General features: G+C 43.9%; 2 protein-coding genes across 6 annotated transcripts in view; one reads left to right on the top strand and one right to left on the bottom strand.

The window, feature by feature from the left end:
* KAT5 (lysine acetyltransferase 5) overlaps positions 1 to 3,307 on the bottom strand; it is a 45,633-nt gene extending 42,326 nt beyond the window's left edge. For 2 of the 4 annotated variants that reach the window (XM_070766733.1, XM_070766734.1), the window contains exons 1-2: positions 3,034 to 3,250; positions 2,873 to 2,939 (exon numbers count right to left, since the gene is read on the bottom strand). In XM_070766733.1, the coding sequence (XP_070622834.1) occupies positions 2,873 to 2,939; positions 3,034 to 3,168 (202 nt within the window). In that variant the 5' untranslated portion in view covers positions 3,169 to 3,250. Of the gene's footprint in view, positions 1 to 2,872; positions 2,940 to 3,033 lie in introns of all 4 variants that reach the window. The other 2 variants (XM_070766732.1, XM_070766731.1) reach the window with 2 other exon arrangements.
* A 1,987-nt stretch (positions 3,308 to 5,294) lies between these two features.
* Positions 5,295 to 13,727, top strand: part of RELA (RELA proto-oncogene, NF-kB subunit) — a 36,864-nt gene continuing 28,431 nt past the window's right edge. For both annotated transcript variants that reach the window (XM_070766547.1, XM_070766546.1), the window contains exon 1: positions 5,295 to 5,630. In XM_070766547.1, coding sequence (XP_070622648.1) covers positions 5,585 to 5,630 — 46 coding nt within the window. In that variant the 5' untranslated portion in view covers positions 5,295 to 5,584. The remainder of the gene's footprint in view (positions 5,631 to 13,727) is intronic.

Here is a 13,727-nt window from a genome sequence, read left to right as displayed (position 1 = left end):
CTTTGCCGCCGCCGGCTTTGCTCTCCCCGCCGCGCCTGGGGCTGCCTGCCTGCCTGCTGCCGTAGCCGGACTGGGCGCAGGGCATCCTCGGCGTTGGGCAGCAGCGGGAGGAGCCGGAGCCGGCCAGCCGGGCGCCCCCAGGACGCGCATCGCGGACCGGCCCCGCCGCGGCGCAGGAGGGATGGAGGCCGGGCCTGATGGGCAGCCGCGCCTGCCACGCAACGCCGCCTAACGCCGCCCGCCCGGAGGAGAAAAGGCCTCACCCGGGCCGAAGCCCGAAGATGACCCGCAGCCTCCGGAGCCGGCCAGCCGGGCGCCCCCAGGACGCGCATCGTGGACCGGCCCCGCCACGGCGCAGGAGGAATGGAGGCCGGGCCCAACGGGCAGGCCCCGCCCCGCCCGCCCGGAGGAGAAGAGGCCTCGCCCGGGCTGAAGCCCGAAGATGAGCCGCAGCCTCCGGAGCCGGCCAGCCGGGCACCCCCAGGACGCGCATCGCAGACCGGCCCCGCCGCGGCGCAGGAGGGATGGAGGCCAGGCCTGACGGGCAGCCGCGCCTGCCACGCAACGCCGCCTAACGCCTCCCGCCCGGAGGAGAAGAGGCCTCGCCCGGGCCGAAGCCCGAAGACGAGCCGCAGCCTCCGGAGCCGGCCAGCTGGGCGCCCCCAGGACGCACATCGTGGACCGGCCCCGCCGCGGCGCAGGAGGGATGGAGGCCGGGCCCAATGGGCAGGCCCCGCCCCGCCCGCCCGGAGGAGAAGAGGCCTCGCCCGGGCCGAAGCCTGAAGACGAGCCAGCCCCGGTGCCCGGGACAATATAAGACATACCCCCAAAGTAAGACACAGTGGGGCTTTTGGGGGTAAAAAGATAGTAAGACACTGCCTTACTATCGGGGAAACACAGTAGGAGTCGGAAGTTAAACAAATTAGATTAAATTAAATTTGGCTTGATTAGAACCAAATAATGTCCTACAGGGATAAGCCCAGAAAAAAATGAGGCTAAGAAGGAAAAACAAATCAGATTTAAAATGGTCGCTGCAGATTTTCAAGAACAGACTGGGTTGACACCTGTCAGAAATGGTGTAGCCTCTCCTGCTTGGGCAGTGTGGGTTGGACTGGATGACCTACAAGGTCCCTTTCAACTCTTCTGCGTTCTTCTTTTGCAATTCCCACTGGATCGTTGCAGCTTTTTGTTTTGTTTGATAGGAGCCATTTTATTTGAATTTATATATCACAAATTAGAAATTTCAATACAGAAATGTTAGCATAATGCAATGCTAATATAAGACACATTATTTACTTCCTATTGAAATGGTTTAACTTTTAGATTTGGCGTCTTAAAATGAGAGCACGGATTATAGAATTTGCAAGTTAGAAAAATAATTAGGACATTCTAAAATATCTCAACAGGTGTTAGGCTTCAGACCCTAAAAATCCTTGCTGTGGAAATAGTCACAATTTAATAGAATAGAATTATTTATGGGCTCAATGTGATTGGACACAGAAGGAATTTGTCTGGATGCATATAATTATCATTGACCCATTTGTCTCAAACTTCTTCTAGGCAACCCACATGAAAGTTCATTATGCCAACTTATGCATCCTTAAGTTTTTAACAAAAAAAAATTGAACATTTATTCAGGGTGTCCAGGGGGAAAGCATTTTGAAATTCCCTGATATTTCCCTGACATTTTCCTGTAACTCGCGATATAGTTAAAGTGTGGTTGTAGATAACATCATACCAAATGGCTAAGCCGTGGAGAAATATCGGTAGCTGAGGCAGCATGTTGTTGGCACAGTTATGCTCATTTTTGCTTGACTCTGCCAGGCAGCATGATCCATTTTTTTTCAACATGATTTTTCTCTGACTTTTAAACTTTTTAATAGATTGTTTTTCCCCCTGATTTATTCCTCTCCCCCCCCCCCACGAATTCCCTGATAATTCCGATATTTCCCAAACCGCCGATTTCCCTGATAATTCCCTGATTTCCCTGGTTCGCTGGACACCTTGTTATTACGTGTCCAAACAGATAACAGAAATAATTGGGACAAACGAGCTTAGTCTTAAAATACTGTATATATACCTCCGGAACCGCCTTCTGCCACACGAATCCCAGCGACCGATTAGGTTCCACAGAGTTGGCCTTCTCCGGCTCCCCTCGACTAAGCAATGCCGTCTGGCGGGACTCAGAGGAACAGCCTTCTCTGTGGCGGCCCCGGTCCTCTGGAATCAACTCCCCCCGGAAATCAGGACTGCCCCACCCTCCTTGCCTTTGGTAAGCTCCTGAAAACCCACCTATGTCGCCAGGCATGGGGATATTAATATATCCCTCAGCTATTATGATTTATGCATGGTTTATGTGGGTTGTATGATTGTTTTTTTATTATAAGGGTTTAAAATACTGTTTTTAATATTGGATTTGTACTCTGTATATTGCATGTCTTCGGAGAGGGGCGGCATACAAATCTAATAAATAAATAAATAAATAAATAAATAATAATAATAATAATAATAATATTTCCATTCATTCAGATCTAGGATGTGTTGTTTGAGTGTTCCCTTTATTTTTTTTGAGCAGTATATTTTAAATAACAGAGAGATCAGGGTGCTCTAACCACTGTACTGCACTGCTTTTTTTTCTCATCACAGTTCTAATCTTGGGGACCCTCGCCTGCCCCCCCTACTTTTTGGGCTGTACCCCCCTTGCCCACTAAGCCCCCCCACCCTTTAAACTCTTACTCCAACGAAGTCTGAATGGGATTTGCAAGTCTCCATTGACCATTTCGCGTAGCCCCGCCCACCTCGCGCAAAGCCCCGCCCAGCCCTTCTCAAGCCCCGCCTCTCCCTCCTCAACCCGCCCCTCCCCGTTACTCACGCCACTCGTCCTCGTTTTCTTGGTTACGGCGCAACACGGGGAGGTTACACCCTTCGGTCACTTCCTCCTGCAAAACAAAAAAAGGCGGAGAAATTAAGCGGGAATTCGAAGCCGCCGGGACGCCTCCGGCTTTTCTATTTTTCCCTCCCCTCAGCACTCACCACCTCCGCCATCTTAGGCTCTCGCCGTTTGCCGGGGCCTTCTCTTCCGGCATCTGCCGAAACTACTTCCCGGCAGAGGAACCCCTCTTTCCGGTATCCATGGAGTGCGACTTCCGGTTTCTGGCGGCCCAACATAAATAACCGCGATGTCGCGGCCAGGCCGTTGTAGAATAAGGGGGAGGGAGGGGTTTACCACAGAGAGGAGCAGCCTACCTCGCCCGGAAGGGGCTGGAAACGCAACGGAAGTCGATTACGTTCCCCGGCATTGAGACCCGGATGTGGGTAGTTCCAAGTGTTTTTTGATCCCTGTGGTAAATAATTGACAATAAATGTGTTTTTGATCTCTCTGTGGTAGATAATTGACAATATGTGGATTTATTCTTGGGTCGACCCACCCCTACTTCTGACCGACACAGAAACATACTGTACTTTTATCTGGCTTTAAGTTGGTTTATGGATCAAACTAAAGCACCACGTAAAGCTTGTTTTAATTATTTTTAATGGGCAGAAAAGAAAAAAATTCATGAAAACATCATGAAAGGCGAATGAATAAAGAATCTGGAAAAAGGGCGAAAATGCCTAGGCAATATTAATTAATATAGAAATTAAAAATATACGTGAAGAGAAAAGAAGAAATTAAGCAAACTTTGACCATATGGAAAAATAATGGTTGGTCAATATATTTTTCTGTCAATGTGAAATCAGTAAGCAAGCAGCTGCAAGGGGTAGTGGTGTGGGGATCTGGGTGGGAAAAACACAGCAAGTGTGTAGGTCGCACTGGACGCTTCGTCTGACTGCGGAATGAAAAAAATAAAAACGTTCATCAGAAGAAAGAAAGGCTTTTCCACTAGTTCATTGTTCTAACTGTCAATCAATAAATTGTAGATCAATCAATCAATCAGAATAGAGCTGGAAGGGACCTTGGAGGTCTTCTAGTCCAACCCTTCTTAAAGGCCTCCCTCCAAAAAAACCATCCATAAGCCCAGGGGTGGAGTGACAGATTGTAAAACGAGCCATCACAGGATCAGCTGACTGAATTCACAAAAGGCGCATTCACACAAAAAGTGAAACTAGGAAAGTCCGATGCATGCACGCAACTCTGGAGGCTCGTTCCCACAAAACCCCTAAAACGGGCTTGCAAACCGGGACTCATTATGGAGCGACTTTTATCTCTTTTATTCATTAAACTTGAAACTCAGTCAACTGATCATTTTAAAATGCATCACAAATACAACTGAGTTGTGCTAACGGTTGATACAGGTTACTGCCAGCATCCTAGGTATCAACCAAGTGTCTTCTTAATAACAATAATAACAATGATAACAACAACAATAATAATAATAGCCGGCATTTGAAAACAAGAAACAAAAACACAATCTGTCAGTTGCAAAAGGCCATTGTACTTGGATCTGGGTGCATCATATGAAAATACATCACACAGTCCTAGATGCTTGGGAAGTGTTCAACTTGTGATATTGTGATACGAAATCCAGCATATCAATTTCATTTTTTTGTGTGTGAATAAAATAAAAACAACAACAACAATTATAATGCCGGCATTTGAAAACAATAAACATTGACAAATTCATGATACGAAAATACATCACACAGTCATAGACACTTGGGAAATGTTCGACTTGTGATATTGTGATATGAAATTAGCATATAAATCTAGTTTGGATTAGTGTTTTTGTGAATAATAATAACAATAACAACAATATATTATTATATTTATTATTATTATTATTATTATTATTATTATTATAGTCTTCGGAGAGGGGCAGCATACAAATCTAATAAATTATTAAATTATTATTATTATTATTATTATTATTATTATTATTATTATTATTATTATTTCTTTTATTCATCAAAGTTGACCGTCAACTGAATACTTAAAAATGCATCACAAATATTGACATTATTATTACTATTTTATTATCATGTTCATTATCTCTGATTAAACATTTATTTTTTTATTTTTTTATTTATTTTGTCCAATATACAGGACACAATAATATACAATGAAGCTTATAGAGATATAGTAGAGAAGACTATAGGACAGGGGACAGAAGGCACTCTAGTGAAAGTCAACTTAACAATTAAAAATCTATCAAATTCATCTTTGACATTATTATTTTTATTTTTATTCGTTGATGTTTATTATGTATTATTTACTAGTCCTGTTTCCGCTAGTAGTACTGTACAGTATTGCTATGACTCTTTTAAATTAGCATTCCCCCAGCCCCGCCTTTGCGATTTGCATGAGGGGCGTGGCCGCGAAGACCGGGGCGGGGCTTTCCCAGCAGGCGGCCGGGCGCGTCACGTGGGACAGGGTGTTTCCTTTCGGGGCTGGATACATTGCAGCCGCGCAGAGTTCCGTCGCCGCCTCGGCCTCCGTTGGCCTGGCCTTCCCGCTTTGCCGGCCGAGAGCAGCTGCGCGGGCTTCGTTGGACTTGGGTGGAGCGGGGGGGCTGCGGGCCCTTCGGAGCCTCCGCTGCTGCTGCGTGGATTGGGCCCTCCGGCCTCTGGGCCCCTCCCCTCCCTCCCCATGGGGGAGCACCTGCCTCAGATGCAGCCCGCGACCACCATGGAGGGTGAGTGGGTCTTCCCTCGCCCCCCCATTCTCTTTCTGCCCCCTTCTTCTCCTTTGAGCCCCCTCCCTTGATTAAGGGGGGAACAGGACAGCCGACCGAAAAAAAGAGGGTCAACTGGCTAGGGTGGAGGGGACCCCTTCTCCTTTGAGCCCCCTCCCTTGATTAAGGGGGGGAATAAGACAGCCCCCCCCCAAAAAAAGAGGGGCACCTGTGGCTAGGGTAGAGGGGACCCACTTCTCCTTTGAGCCCCCTCCCTTGATTAAGGGGGGAATAAGACAGCCCCCCCCCAAAAGAGGGGCAACTATGGCTAGGGTGGAGGGGTCCCCTCCTTCTCTTTTTGAGCCCCCTCGATTAATTATTATTATTTATTAGATTTGTATGCCGCCCCTCTCCGTAGCCTCGGGGCGGACAGCCCCCCCAAAAAAGAGGGGCACCTGTGGCTGGGGTAGAGGGGACCCCCTTCTCATTTGAGCCCCCTCCCTTGATTAAGGGGGGGAATAAGACAGCCCCCCAAAAGGGGGAACTGTGGCTAGGGTGGAGGAGACCCCTCCTTCTCCTTTGAGCCCCCCCTCTCTTGATTAAGAGGGGAATAAGACAGCCCCCCCCAAAAAAGAGGGGCACCTGTGGGCTGTGGCTAGGATGGAGGGGACCCCCTTCTCCTTTGAGCCCCCTCCCTTGATTGATAGGGGTGGCAAATCAGATCCCCATTAAAGAAGCTTCCCCTCTCTGCCCCCTCAGACACCTGTGCAACCCCCCCTTCTCCTTTTAGCCCCCTCCCTTGATTGATGGGGGGATCAGACCCCCCATTAAAGGAGCTGGCATCCTTCTCTCTGTGTGTCCCCCCCACCCCTCCCTCCCTTTCTTCTCTCCTTTGATGGGGTGTGTGTCAGATCATACTCCCCCCCCCCGAAAGAAGTTACCCATTTTTGCAGTCTGGGTTGATGAGGCCTTCACTTACTGCAGTTTGCACCCCTCTGTCTATTTTTGTTTATGTATTTATTTGTTTTGTCAATGGCATACAGAGATATATCAATGTTTACATGATGCTAGTAAGAGAGAAACATTAGGACGGGACGTAAGGCATGCTGGGCTGGTGCACTTATGCACGCCCCTTAGGATTTGGGAGAGATCCACAGTGAGTAGTCTAAGGGTAACGTTTTGGGGGTTAGGGTGATGATACTACAAAGTCAGGTAGTGAGTTCCGTGCATCAACTACTCGGTTACTAAAGTCGTATTTCCTGCAGTCGAGTTTGGAGTGGTTTACTATAAGTTTGTATCTATTGTGTCTCTCTGTCTCCGCCCCAAGAAATTCAATTTAATTTATTGCATTTGCAAAGAACTCCTTTTACTCCGAGTCAATGTAAACAATATAAAACAAACTGTATAGATAGCGTAAAACAGGATAACAATATCTACATTCCTTCAATAAACACATTCCTTCTGGCCGCAGCGGAGTGGCATAGGTCAGTGTTTGCCAACCTTGGCAACTTGAAGGTATCTGGACTTCAACTCCCAGAATTCCCCAGGCAGCGAATGCTGGCTGGGGAATTCTGGGAGTTGAAGTCCAGATATCTTTAAGTTGCCAAGGTTGGGAAACATTGGCATAGCTCAACTGAAAGTACAGCCTCTGCTTTCATTTATTCAGGGCTCTTCTCCCCCACCCCTCAAAAAAAAAACCCAAATGGCCCCTTGTTTTAGTTTCTCCCCATTATCCTTTTTCTCCCCCCCCCCCCAAAAAAATATCCCTCCTTTTTGCCTTTCTTTTCAGAAAATTGCGTGAATAATGCACAGGTTTTTAACCCCTCCATCATCATCATCATCAACTTGGAGGGAATCTTCCACTTATGACTCTATTTGGGAATTTCTTTTCTTTTTTAAAAATATTTATTTATACATATACACTTAAAAACATTGGACATTTGTGTGACATAACCTGTTTTGCATTTCTTATTATACTCATTCCCTGTGGCTATTCTATCCCTAATATATATGGTTTCTATACATTGATCTCACTTCGGTATCTATGCTTTCTTTTTCCCTTTCTTTATTCATCTTTATTTTAGTCCCCAATTTTCTGATATTTTTGTTTTTGACTATGTGTCATTACATTTTCCTTTTTTGCAGCCAACAATATAACTTGCCCCAACATTTATAATATTCAGAATCATCCTTATTCTTTAATTCCATGATTAATTTATCCATTTCCATTATTATTTTTTCTATTACATCTTAAGATTAGTAGATGCTTGGAACAAATTAAAATACAGGAAATATTATAAGGGCAGACTAGATGGACCATGAGGTCTTTTTCTGCCGTCAATCTTCTATGTTTCTATGTTTCTTAAATATGTCAAAGAGTTAAATAAGGCACAGGAGAGAAGTGTTTTTAATAGGAAAGTGAACACAAGAACAAGGGGGCACCATCTGAGGTTAGTTGGGGGAATGATTAGAAGTAACGTGAGGAAATATTATTTGACTGAAAGAGTAGTAGATGCTTGGAACAAACTTCCAGCAGACCTGGTTGGTCAATCCACAGTTACTGAATTTAAACATGCCTGGGATAAACATCGATCCATCCTAAGATAAAATACTGGAAATAGTTAATAAGGGCAGACTAGATGGACGTTGAGGACTTTTTCTGCCGTCAATCTTCTATGTTTCTACCTTCCTCTGTAGGTATAATTTTGTTTTTCCAATATTGTGCAAAAACAATTCTTGCTGACGTTGTATGTAAAATTAAATATATTTGGCTTTTTTTTTTTTACCTTTTCATGCACTATCCCCAATAGAAAGAACTCGGGGGGGGGGGGGGGTTCTACGTTCCTTTTTAAAATTTCTTCTAGGCATTTTTAAATTTTTCCCCAATAACTTTGCTTTTTCATAGCGTCACCATAGATGATATTAAGAACCAAATTCTTTTCTACATTTCCAACATCTGGGTCTACATTTTTTAATCCATTTTTGCTAGCTGTATGGGTGGTATGTGCCACCTGTAGAACATTTTATACCAATTTTCCTTGTACATTGTGGTTTGCGTCCATTTTTTGTTCCTATTTCATATTGGTTGCCATTTGTCTAAATCAGTGTTTCCCAACCTTGGCAACTTGAAGATACCTGGACTTCAACTCCCAGAATTCCCCAGCCAGCATTCTCTTGGGAAACACTGGTCCAAATTAATGCTGCAGCCAAATTTTTGAGCCCGTTTAATCATACTGTCCTTTACTTGTTCATCCTCCATTTTATAGTTTAACAAATATTGATTTTCCGTCGGTTCCCAATAATATTTTATCTAATATCAAGAATTTCTGTTGCTAAGTGAGGCAGTTTTAGCTCGGTTTTTACAACCTTTTTTCTCGGGCCTCGGTTGTACCTTATGGTGGCTGGAGAATTCTGGGAGTTGAAGTCCACAAGTCTTAAAGTTGTCAGGTTTGCTGGCTTGAGAATTCGGGGAGTTGAAGTCCACAAACCTGAAAGTTGCCAGGTTTGGTGGCTGGAGAATTCTGGGAGTTGAAGTCCACAAACCTGAAAGTTGCCAGGTTTGGTGGCTGGAGAATTCTGGGAGTTGAAGTCCACAAGAAAAGTTGCATGTTTGCTGGTTGAAAAATTCTGGGAGTTGAAGTCCACAAACCTAAAAGTTGCAATGAGGGGGAAAACCAAAAGAGATTTTTCAGATTTTTAATTTTTGATGGTGATGGTGATGGTTACGACTTTAGCAGGAAGAAGCAGACCTGTGCCTTTTTCTGCCACCGATAGACTATTGCTGACCTTGGAGGTTCTATTCTATTCTATCAGAGGTTCTATTCCTCCCAGGCCTGTGTGATAACTGGTCTCAGTATCGTGGGACAATGCCTAAAGAAGTTGGAACATGTTTGTTTAGTTAATTCAGAGGCTGCCTCTCAACGATTTTGGATACCTTGGTTAAAATAGTATAAAATAATAAAAACAATGGTTAACATGTACCCTGTTTCCTCCGAAAGTAAAGTCCAACCAGAAATAAGCCGTAGCATGTTTTTTTTCAGGATGCTCGTAATATAAGCCCTATTCCCCCAAAATAAACCCCAGTTAAGATTGTTAGCCCAACAGATGCAATAAGTACCTAACTAGAAAATAAGCCCTAATTTATTTATTTATTTATTTATTAGTATCATTTATATGTCGTCCAATTTCAAAATGGACTCTGAGCAACTTATAATAATAAGCCTAATGGAGCAAAAAATAATATACGACCCAATCTTATTTTTGTTAAAACATGGTAATGAACATTTGTATAGTCCATATTTATAAAATTACAGTAGTAATCTTGTCCCATTTTTCTGCCAATTTCTCTCGTAGAAAATTGACAGCAGAAAAAGACCTCATGGTCCATCTAGTCTGCCCTTGTACTATTTCTTGTATTTTATCTCTACCTGGGGCTACCTTTGAAAAGTGTTTGGAAACCTCAGATCATGCAGAATGCAGCTGTGAGAGCAGTCATGGGCTTCCCCAAATATGCCCATGTTACACCAACACTCCGCAGTCTGCATTGGTTGCCGATCAGTTTCCGGTCACAATTCAAAGTGTTGGTTATGACCTATAAAGTCCTTCATGGCACCGGACAAGATTATCTCAGGGACCGCCTTCTGCTGCATGAATCCCAGCGACCAGTTAGGTGCCACAGAGTGGACCTTCTCCGGGTCCCGTCAACTAAACAATGTCGTTTGGCGGGACCCAGGGGAAGAGCCTTCTCTGTGGCGGCCCCGGCCCTTTGGAACCAACTCCCCCCGGAGATTAGAATTGCCCCCACCCTCCTTGCCTTTCGTAAACTTCTTAAAACCCACCTCTGCCGTCAGGCATGGGGGAACTGAGATATTCTTTCCCCCTAGGCCTTTACAATTTACGCATGGTATGTCTGTATGTATGTTTGGTTTTTATACTAAGGGGGTTTTTTAGTTATTTTTGTATTGGATGAGATTGTTACATGCTGTTTTTATCATTGTTGTTAGCCGACCCGAGTCTACGGAGAGGGGCGGCATACAAATCCAATAAATAAATAAATAAAATAAATAAATCTAATTAATAATAATAATAATAATAATAATAATAATAATAATAAATTCAATCCTATCAAGGAGATTTTAAATGATCTGGGTGCATTCCTCAGAAAGGAGAGGATTAAAAGGGATTCCATTTTAATTCCAGATTAAAAGTTTTTTGTCCAACGCGGGTAAATGCTAAACTGGTGACTGTCATAAAAGATAACCATCTAGCCAGTCTTTCCATCAATAATAGGGTGAGGCAGGAAATAAAACAAATTGGTAACCAAGTAATATCAAAGTCATGAGCGTGCAATAAATCTTTGCCTTTAAAAAAAAAAAAAGTCCAGCTTTATGCAAAATCAGCAAGGGAACAGCCAGGTTTTCAGAAGAACAACATAGAGATTAAACGGAAATATTTTTAATTGGAAGTTAGGAATTACAGGCAGCCCTTATCTTAGAAGTGGAAAACATTGCAGTTTTTAGCAATTTCTGTTGCTGAGTGAGGTCAGTTGTTAAGGAAATTGCACTGCTCAGTTTTATGATAGTGATTCACTGCAATTCTGTTAAGTGAAACGTGTCATTAAATGAATCAGGCTTTACACCACACACACACTTGTGGGTCAATCTTTGTCAAGTGGACCAAGTGAAATTGAAGCCTTGTTTGAAAAGAAATCATCACAAAAACAACATATATTGCCCCGAGTCTACGGAGAAGGGCGGCATACAAATCTAATAAACAACAACAACAATAATAATAATAATAATAATAATAAATGACAGAAAAAACCAATCCTCTTTCTAATGAAATAAAGATGAAGGTGATTGAAGGTGAGAAAACAGTGATAGAAAAAAACTTGCTCTTTTAAATGAGATGATTGAAGATGATGAAACAGAGCTCTCTGTTTTCTCACCTTCAATCATCTTCATTTTTATTTTATTAGAAAGAGCATTTTTCCACCTATCATATATGTTGTTTTTGTGATGGTTTCTTTTCAAATAAGGCTGCAAAAATCAGTCAAGTGGACACCTGGTCCACTTGATAAAGAATGACCCCTGTCATAATCTGGCTGGGATACTCCAACCATGATAAAATACATGCTGGTTGGGGGGGGAAATCCCCAAATTCTCATCCCATGACTGTCAGGATTGTGCAATGGTCATAAGTCTGAGGACAGGTTGTAAGTCAGGTTGTTTATCTGTTTAGTAGAAACATAGAAGACTGACGGCAGAAAAAGACCTCATGGTCCATCTAGTCTGCCCTTATACTATTTCCTGTATTTTATCTTACGATGGATATATGTTTATCCCACGCATGTTTAAATTCAGTTACTGTGGATTTACCAACCACGTCTGCTGGAAGTTTGTTCCAAGGATCTACTACTCTTTCAGTGAAATAATATTTTCTCATGTTGCTTTTGATCTTTCCCCCAACTAACTTCAGATTGTGTCCCCTTGTTCTTGTGTTCACTTTCCTACTAAAAACACTTCCCTCCTGGACCTTATTTAACCCTTTGACATATTTCCATAGTAATTTCCAACAGCCACCGAATGAACAATTATAAATTGAGGATTATCCCTATAACGTTCCTGCAAACAACTGCACACCCAGGCGGGTGAAAACAATTATTTTTCCCTGCTAACAGGGGCACTTTATTGTCACAACAGCCCAGCAAGGTAGGATAGGTAAGGAGGCCAAGCAGCCTAAACCTACTCAAAAAAGATTCAAATTAATGGCAGTGAAAATGATGCAGGTAGCATTAGATTTACGAGCCCGAAATTTCTGTTGCTCAGTGGGGCAGTTGTTAAGTGAATTTTGCAACCTTCCGTTGTTAAGTGAATCACTGCAGTGGTTAAGTTAACCGCGGGGTTGTTAAGTGAATCTGGCTTTCCACGTTGACTTGGGAAGTTGTGGGAGCTTTTAGGAAGAGACTAGACTGTTATCTTTCAGAAAACAGTGTAGGGTCCCCTGCTTAGGAGTGGGTTGGACTAGATTAGTGTTTCCCAACCTTGGCAACTTGAAGATATTTGGACTTCAACTCCCAGAATTCCCCAGCCAGCGAATGCTGGCTGGGGAATTCTGGGAGTTGAAGTCCAAATATCTTCAAGTTGCCAAGGTTGGGAAACACTGGACTAGATGACCTGCAAGATCCCTTCCAACTCTGTTAATCTGACTTTGATTGTCCAAAGGTCGCAAAAGGGGATCGTGTGAATCTGGGACTTTGCAACCCTCATAAATAGTTTGAGTTTTGATCAAGCGAGGCTGCGAGGGCCATCAGTGTGACAAACAGCCATATAACAAGTCACCCGTCAAGGTTCCAGGTAGCATCCAAACCTTCACCTAGGCAGGAAAAACCCTGGACACACATACAACCTGGGAGAAACCCCTCTTAGCAGTAGCGACTGCGAAAGAGACCTCGGAGTCTTGGTGGACAATCAACTAAACATGAGCCAACAATGTGCAGCAGCAGCTTAAAAAGCCAACACAATCCTAAGCTGCATCAACAGGGGAATACACTCCAAGACCAGGGAAGTCTTAATACCACTCTACTACGCCCTGGTCCGACCGCACCTGGAGTACTGTATTCAGTTCTGGTCACCACACTTCAAAAGAGTCGTTGAAACTCTGGAGAAGGTGCAAAAAAGAGCAATCAAGATGATTAAGGGACTGGAAACCAAGACTTACGACGTGAGACTGAGGGAACTGGGCATGGATAGCCTAGAGAAAAGGAGGGCCAGAGCGGACATGATAGCAGTCTACAAGCGGACATGATAGCAGTCTACAAGTATACGAGGGGATGTCACAGAGAGGAGGGGATCACTTTATTCTTCAGGGCACCAGAGGGCCGGACAAGGAACAGCGGCTAGAAGCTGACCAAGGAGAGATTCAACATGGAGATAAGGAGGAACTTCCTGACGGTCAGAGCGATCAACCAACGGAACAACCTACCAGCGGACGTTGTGAACTCCAACACTCTGGACATTTTTAAGAGAAGATTGAACTGCCACTTGACTGGTGTACTATAGGGTTCCTGCTTGGGCAGGAGGTTGAACTCGATGGCCTTCATGGTCCCTTTCAACTCTA

The sequence above is a fragment of the Erythrolamprus reginae genome, chromosome 13, assembly GCF_031021105.1.
Source record: "Erythrolamprus reginae isolate rEryReg1 chromosome 13, rEryReg1.hap1, whole genome shotgun sequence".
NCBI lineage: Eukaryota > Metazoa > Chordata > Lepidosauria > Squamata > Dipsadidae > Erythrolamprus > Erythrolamprus reginae.
The sequence above is the reverse complement of the archived record's forward strand: the minus strand, read 5'-3'. Positions and strand labels throughout refer to the sequence as shown.